Source organism: Vidua chalybeata, chromosome 16 (assembly GCF_026979565.1).
Source record: "Vidua chalybeata isolate OUT-0048 chromosome 16, bVidCha1 merged haplotype, whole genome shotgun sequence".
Classification (NCBI taxonomy): domain Eukaryota; kingdom Metazoa; phylum Chordata; class Aves; order Passeriformes; family Viduidae; genus Vidua; species Vidua chalybeata.
Window position 1 is genome coordinate 7,501,083 of NC_071545.1, and position 7,820 is coordinate 7,508,902.

Here is a 7,820-nt window from a genome sequence, read left to right on the forward strand (position 1 = left end):
TAAGGGTTTCTGGAACCTTTGCTGTGAAAGCTCTGGTTTGCTCGGTGTAAGTGCAGGCAGGTGTGCTGGCAGGTGCTGGTGTTTTGCTGAAAAGACTTTGTAAATACCAACAGCTGTGAGAGGAATGCTCATCCTGAGGTGCGATTTTTGTCTCACATGAGAAATGCAATGTATCTTTTGAAGAAAGCATTTATTCTACTATAGAATCATAAAGTCATAGAATGGCCTGGGTTGGAAGGGACCTTAAAGATCACCTGTCACTGGCAGGGTCACCTTCCACCAGACCAGTTTGCTCAGAGCCAAATCCAGCCTGGCCTGGGACACTTCCAGGGACAGTTTACTTCTGTGAAGATGGATGGAAAGGCCGAGCTGGGGTCCTGGGCATTTACTGTCTCTGGGCTGTGAGCAGTCCAGGTGCCTGGCTGTCCACATTCCCTGCAGGGTGAATTAACTCTGCTGCTACCATGGTTATTTCTTGTAGTATCTTCCATAGATGACTGGAGGAAAGAAAACCCTCATCTATATGGAAAAATGGTTGTCTTTGGGATTGTCTGAAAATCCAGCTTGTGTTTGCTGGGCAGAGGACGGTGGTGTAGGGATCGGCCTCTTCTCCCACACACCCAGTGGTAGGACAAGGGGACGTAACCTTAAACTGTGCCGGGGCGGTTTATGTTGGACATTGGGAATGATTTCTTCACAGAGAGAGTGATTAAACATTGGAATGGGCTGTCCATTGGTAGTGGAGTCACAGTCCCTGGAAGGCATTTAATAACGGGCTGGACGCGGTTCCCAGTGCCATGGTACAGCTGACACAGTGATGTTCGGATAGAGCTTGGATTCGATGATCTCAGAGGTGTTTTCCAACCTTAATAATTCAGTGATTTGTAAATTTGTGGCTTTATAACTGTTATTATTTCATACCACAACTTAAGGATGCCGGGGGAATATCTACAAGGAATATCTACAAGGTTACCGTGTTAAAATCGTCAGGCGGTGCCGCCGAGGCCGGGCTGTTTCCCTCAGCCCCGGGCCGTTCCCGCCGTGCCCGTGCCCGGCCCCGGCCGCGGGCGGTGCTGCGGGCGGTGCCGCTGCCGCCCTTTCCCAGCGCCCCGTGCGGCGCCGCCCGGCCCGGCCCGGCCCCGGCCTGGGGAGGGAGCGCGGAGCCGCCTCCGGGCCCGGGCCCGGCGCTCGCCGAGATGCCGCTGCTGGTTAACGGAGCGCGGGTCGACCTGGTCCGGCCCACGGGGGACATGATCCGCGCCCACCCGCACCTCGAGGTGAGGGAAGCGGGAAGGGGCCGGCGAGGCCCGCCCTACCGCGCTCCTCTGGCGAGAAGCAGCGGTCGCGGCCGGGCGGGCGGGTGGCGGAACGGGGCGGCCTCCGGTTGAAGCGGCCCGGGGCAGGGCCGGCCCCGGCCCCGCGCTCTGACAGCGAGAGCCACGGGGTGATGGAACATAAATAAATCGGTGTCGGCGGAGGGGCTCAGCCGTGCCGCGGGGGGTGGGGGTGCACTGGCGGGGCCGGGCGGGCACTTTCTGCGCGAAATGGCAAAAACTGGCGATAAAAAGGCAAGGTGGCACTCTGAGGACGGTGCTGACCTTGCTTCCAGGGTATAAATGTTATAATCTTAACGGCGGAGTGCGAGCCAGGAATGTGAGCAGAGCTGCTTGGGGAGCTGTTTCCCATCAGAAGGTGTTTCTTTCCAGACCCTGAGATTATGCAGAAAACCAGAGCAAATTTGATAAAGCTGTGAAATATTTTTTTGAGCCCAGAATGGAAATTCACTTTGTCCCCAGCAGGTCTGTGAGGAAGCACTGCAGTCGTTATAGCCCAGGAATCCGGGTTTTCCACACACCAATCAAGCTAATAAACAACAGTATTTTGATAAGTGCAAAATAAATATTCTGAAATATGGCACTAGAAGACTGAAACTTCTATATTTCAAGTTTCCTGTTCTGATTAAACTTCCAAGCTCAGTTTTGGTATTATCTAATGTAATCTTTTCCCAATCCAAAAGCTTATTATTTTGCCTCCCTTTTATGGTCCATGTAACAGAGAAAAGTGTTTTGTGTCTCTCTGGAATGATGGCATTTAACTATGAACTCGGTCAGTGTCAGGAAAGCAAAAAACGTTCAAAATTCAGAATACTCTGTAATACAAAACACGCGTGTTTCTCTCTGACCTGAGTCCCTTTGCTTTTCAGAGGTGATGTTTCTGTGAAGTAATGGATACACCTGAGAATTCAGCCACTGTAGTATCTGTTATCATTTGTAGTATTTGTTATAATTTATCTTTAGGAAAAGGCAAAACTTCTGAGAAGTCAGCCTGCTCAGATCGTGGAACCCAAAGGCCTTCTCTATGTCCAGCAGAGAGAGTTTGCAGTGACTACCCCTAAAGATGGTGTGTAGGAACATAAACATTTCTTCTTGTACTGAAACAGTGATTGTGAGAGCTGAGTTCTTACAGTGTTTTCCTCCTTTAAAATAGGTTCTGTTTCCATTCTTGGATCAGAGGATGCCACTACCTGCCACATAGTTGTGCTCCGACACACAGGTATCTCTAGAGGACCTTCAGAGCAAAGCCTGTACCCCTGAAATAAGGAATTAGTACTGGTTTATGTGGCATTAATAAAATAAACTGCAGTTACATTAATACAAACCTGAATCCCCAAAAGTCACATAATGTGGTAGCTAAAGACTCGCTCAGAGTTGGTGTGTTTAGTGTGAGAGGTTCCGTGCTCTCCTTGATCGGTGAGCCGATTTTAACTTGCTCTGCTCCTGTGGCCAGTGGCATTGCAGCCCTGGGCTGTGTCCAGCAGTCTGGCAGAGCAGGGTTTGGACGTTTCAGGGGTAGAATTGGTGGAAAGATCCTCACTGTGTGCCTGGATTTCTGACATTAGAGCTGTTGCCTGTTAAGAGGGCACTTGTACCCCTCGAGGAGCTGTGCTGATTTTATCACGGCCCCTGCAGAGGCTGTTGCCTCGCCCAGGTCACGTTCCCTGCTGGAGGCCGCTGTGCTGAGGGGAGCGAGGCAGTGGTGGGGCAGCTCTCCCTGCAGCAGTGGGGACTGCCACGGTTGGTGCCACTGTCACCGAGTCCCTGTTCTGTGCCTTCCCCAGGCAGCGGAGCCACGTGCCTGACCCACTGCGACGGCTCGGACACCGAGGCCGAGGTGTCGCTCATCATGAGCTCAGTGAAGTCCTTCTCTAACTCCACAGGCTGTGGCAGGTCAGCTCTGCTCCCTTCTTGTTCTGCTGCTCTCAAAGGCTACTGCAGCTTGTGTGGCAGGGAGTTGTGAGGGGATTGTGTGGGGTTCAGACAAGGGAATTGTGCAGGAAACACCTCTTGATCAGCAGCCGCATGCAAAGTGAAAATCACTTCCTTGATAATGATTTTGGGGGTATTTTTAGCAGCCGTTTAAAGCACGGTTCTGTTCTGAAGAGTGTCTCTGTAAAATGCCACCATGAGGTTTGTGTTCACTGTTTCCCATTTAACTTTGTTCCAGATTTGCAAAATTTTCCATAGAATTTGTTTTTTGTTTATATTTTTCCCTTCAGAGTGTAAATTCTTTTCAGCATCTGACAATCCATCAGGAAATTTTGTAAGTCCACATTAAAAAAATAATGGTGTGGAGGATAGGACAATGGGTAAAAAGCTCCAAAACAGAATTTAGCAGACAAGCTTCTTTCTGGATGTGGAGGGTTTCGCCCCTGTAGTTTGGTAAGAGCAAAAGCTATTTCATGAACTTAGATTCGTCATTTGTAAGGACTTTACATAGACACTACTTAGAGAAGAACCCTGCTGCATGGTCCAGATTAGTTGTGAGGAGGTCATGGGAACAAAAATCTTCAAGTTTAATTAACTGAAAGATGGTTACAAAGTTCAGTCCAAATCAGAGGTGCCAGGGATACCCCTGGGATAGAATTGCATGTATTTAATGCCTCTTCAAGCTTGTTCCTGTGCCATTTCCTGGGTGATCCCTGAAGTTTTCAGAATGGAATTATCTTAACTTGCTGTGCAATGCAAACCAGCTTGGTGCATGTGATTGTAATAAGTGAGGCTTCTCTAATGATTGCTTTGCAATTTGGGCTGGGGATTATTTTGTAAAGCTATTCATTTTGAGATGTCTTTTTAATTGCTGTTTCCTGTTATTCCATCTCTGTTAGGCTGGAAGTGCACCTAGTTGGAGGTTTCAATGATGATAGGCAGTTATCACAAAAACTTACTAATCAGCTTCTTAGTAAGTTCACGTTTTTTCCACTCTCCTGTCCAAAAAAAAAAAAAAAAAAGTTCTGGCTGGATTTGGGTGGAGTTTGTTTGTAGTCTGAGTCCCCAGTCATTTACTGGAAAGAAATGTGGATTCACATGAAGGGTCTTTTTCTGTGCCCGAGACCTTGGTGTAGAGAAGGGCTGGACTGCTGGGGCTTGCCCGTGGCCAGTGCCTGAGGCACAGGGTCTGATCCTGTCACTTCTCCCTGGCTGTGGAGAGTTGGGTGCAGTTCAGCTGGGCTTTGATTCCTGGCTTGATTCCTGCTCATCCTCCTGGGATCATGGGCAAGTGTTGTCACTCTCCCAATCTGTACATGTGGATCATTCATCAGTTACCATTCAGGTCATACCTTAATGTGATGAGGTAAAATTTAATTATTGTTTGAAATTGCCTAATGAAAAATGTCAGGTCTGTTTATAAAATCCATAGTCCAGAGGAGTGATGGCAGTGCTTTAATAACAATTGGAAGTGTAAAGTACCTGCTTACCTGGGAGTGCTCTGGGCTGTGCTAAGCACTTTCTCACTTCTGGTGAGGCCTCTGCCCCACTGGAATGGGGAGGGGGCAGGGATGTGGCAGGTGTCAGGATTGGAGGGAGGTGTTTGAGGGTGTAAACAAAAAAGGAAGACCAAAGACCCTGGGATGCAGCCTTGTGGCTATGACACCTGATGTATGTTTTGTGTAATGTGAGAGTTCTGTGCAGAACAAAGTATTTTGATTAACTTATTTTAACCTTCTGATTTTCATGCATCAAGATACAATTTTAATCAGTAATGCTATATTGCTATCAGAACTTAAAAGAGTTTTTTTTTCCTGGTGTTTGGGATGGTGAAATGCAGAACTAATTTACAGTTAATGAAAGACTGGGTTTGTTCACTATCTATGTAACATTTTAGGAAAAAACATTTAAATACAACCTGCTAAATGTATAGCAGACTAGAGCAGAGCTGGTGTGATGCCAGAGCTAAACCAGTGTCAGTAGGAGTAAGTGGCAGAGCACTTTCTTAGCAGATTTTTGCTGTTCAAATGGCCCGTCTCTGTAAATTCCTGTTAGTTTGAAGCAAATGTGCAGAACCCTGTTTGCAGTGTTGCCCTACCTGGGGCAGGGGTTTAGGTGTGTGCCCCTCGCCCCCAGACAGCAGTGCCCTGCCACCACTCACTGACATTTTTGCTGTCCTTGTCATCACAGGAGCATTCGACCTCCAGCCAGAGGATGTTCATTTAGTAACTTTCTGTGTAACAGGTAAGAAAATGTTCCCTTGGGTTTGGAAGCACCTTTCCTGAAATAAAAGGGCAGGGAATTTCTCAGACATGTTTTTTTCTCTGTCCTGTAAGAAAAAACAGCACAAGTCCTCCATGCTGATGTGTAATTTTCAGTTTTACTGCTGGTCTGTGTGTGGTGATGTCAGAGAGCCAATGCAGGGGGCATTTGCTCCTTACCAAGTACTGCTGCACTGCAACCAGCTCATGGTCATGGCCAGGTTATCCCAAGAAACAGTCTCTGAACCTTGATGTCTTACAATTGAGAAGGGCACTCACTCACTTTGTTCTGCTGGACCTGCCTCCCTGCAGGGAGCAGCGAATTCATAGACTTCAGTTAGTTCATAGTGTGTGACATCACGTGGAGGAGTAATTTCCTTTTCTTTGTATCATCTTGAGGTCACATTTCCATCCTCTTTCCATGTCAGAGGTGTTGGTGACTCACATCTTTCAACCTTGGCATCATGATGGTTCTGCATGCTGGTTTTTTCCCTGTAAATTGTCCTTGCAGAAGGAGGGGCAGTTGGCTGGAGCTGCTCTTGTTAGCTCCAAGTCCCATGCATGTTGTTACTGACCTCTGCCTTCTTTTCCATATTTCATTTAGGCTTCCTTGGTTTTTTCTGTCTTATGCAACATCAGATCTCTTGCTCTCCAATAACATACAATTAAATAAATGCTGCTCAGACTAAAATCCAAAGCCCTAAAAGCTTGACTTCTTTTTCTTCATTACAGAACTAAATGACAGAGAAGAACAGGATATTCACTTTCCAATAATTTACGGAATAGGTGAGTTAGTTAAATTAGAATTGAACTTTCTTTTGGTATCTGGATTGCTGTAACAGATTCCAGTAGTAAATGGACTGCTTTTAATGAGTGAGAAAAGTCCACCCTAAAAGTTGCACACTGCTGTCAGAGGCATAGGCAAAAATGTTTTTCTTGTGGTGCCACAGCTGGAGAGATGCACACATGAAGAGGCAGTGTACAAATGCAAACAGATTTTTTTCCTTTAACTGCGCTTAAGAGTTTATCAACATCGAGCTACTGCACTAAATTTATACTTAGAATTTAATCTTCTTCTCTTTGATTACTCAGTGTTTTTTCTAATTAGTTCACTTATCTCTGGAATATTGAAATGCTGCCAAAGGAAATGAAGTAGAAATGTACTGTCACAGGCTTGGAGTCTGAGAAATAAAAATGGTTCTGCAGTTCTGCAACACAGATTTGTTGGGGACATGGTCATTGTAAAGAAGTGTCTCAAAACAATTAACTCTTACTGTATTTAATCTCTCTTTCCTACCAGCTGTGAATGTTAAAACAGCAGAGATTTTCCCTGCAACCTTCCCAGTAAAAGGGCCGGATGAGGATCTGCGTTCAGCTCACATTTTAACAGGAGCACCAGTGAGTAAAAGGAACAGGGGAAATGGGAAGGGGAGACCAGTTAGGGGCAATGAAACATCCAGGGTGTGAGGAAAATATCCTTTGGTAGTCTCTGGGTTTGTTGTCATCATTTCACGCTGTGTTTGTCAGAGTAGCTGGGGATGTCAGTGCAGTTGGAGGGAAGCAGGGCTGGGCTGGCTCAGTGGTCTGGGCCAGGCTGGACTGAGGGAACTCTCCTTGTCTGGGGGAGCCCTGGCTGCCCCTGCAGCCTCCCTGTGTTGTTACAGCTGACCAACATCTACGATGCGAAGACAGAACAGCTCCGGATTGGGCCTTATTTCTGGGGGCCTTTCCCACATGTGGATTTCTGGTTGGAACAAGATGATGCACAGATTTTACAGGTACCTGAAACTAACTGGTTTGGGTTTTTTTGCCTTCTAGCTGAGTAGAGGGAGGGATGTTATAGTATGTCAAAACTTTTCCCAGTGCACTGCTGTCCCTGGGAGGGTGGGGAGTAACCTTATAGAGGGGCAGGATAATGAGAACATTGTATCCTGAATGTCAAGCAGCTCTTGCTCCCATCTTCTTTTTCAGAACCTTTCCACGTCACCCCTGGCTGAGCCCCCCCACTTTGTTTCCCACATTAGAGCTACATTAACATTTCTAAAAGAACATCCATTTCCATCTCGGTCCCTGTTTCCTGACAGGAAGCCTCGAATCTACAAAAAAAATGAAGAAGGGTTGTGGGAACAGGTTTGCTCTGACAAAATCTAACCTGGAATGCACCCCCACAATTGGTCTAAGGAAATACAATCTTGCAAGAAGAGCAATTTGTTGCAAATAGCATATTGCTGGTCACAAATACCATTGTTCCTGTGCTTTTCAAAATAAAATATTTTGATAGAAGAAACTTGCT

General features: G+C 46.6%; 1 protein-coding gene across 3 annotated transcripts; it reads left to right on the plus strand.

The window, feature by feature from the left end:
• Window positions 1–1,102: 1,102 nt before the first annotated feature.
• NTAN1 (N-terminal asparagine amidase) lies at window positions 1,103–7,814 on the plus strand. Of its 3 annotated transcripts, none has more exons than XM_053957930.1 (10): window positions 1,103–1,277; window positions 2,298–2,400; window positions 2,488–2,553; window positions 3,119–3,227; window positions 4,166–4,239; window positions 5,457–5,510; window positions 6,260–6,313; window positions 6,828–6,925; window positions 7,192–7,305; window positions 7,499–7,814. In XM_053957930.1, the coding sequence occupies exons 1-10, from the start codon at window positions 1,197–1,199 to the stop codon at window positions 7,676–7,678; spliced, it is 933 nt and encodes a 310-aa protein (XP_053813905.1). In that variant the 5' UTR covers window positions 1,103–1,196; the 3' UTR covers window positions 7,679–7,814. The 3 variants fall into 3 exon arrangements, with proteins under 3 accessions (XP_053813905.1, XP_053813903.1, XP_053813904.1); XM_053957928.1 differs by having other exon boundaries at window positions 1,112–1,277; window positions 7,155–7,305; window positions 7,499–7,586; XM_053957929.1 differs by lacking the exons at window positions 3,119–3,227; window positions 4,166–4,239 and having other exon boundaries at window positions 1,112–1,277.
• The last annotated feature ends 6 nt before the right edge of the window (window positions 7,815–7,820 follow it).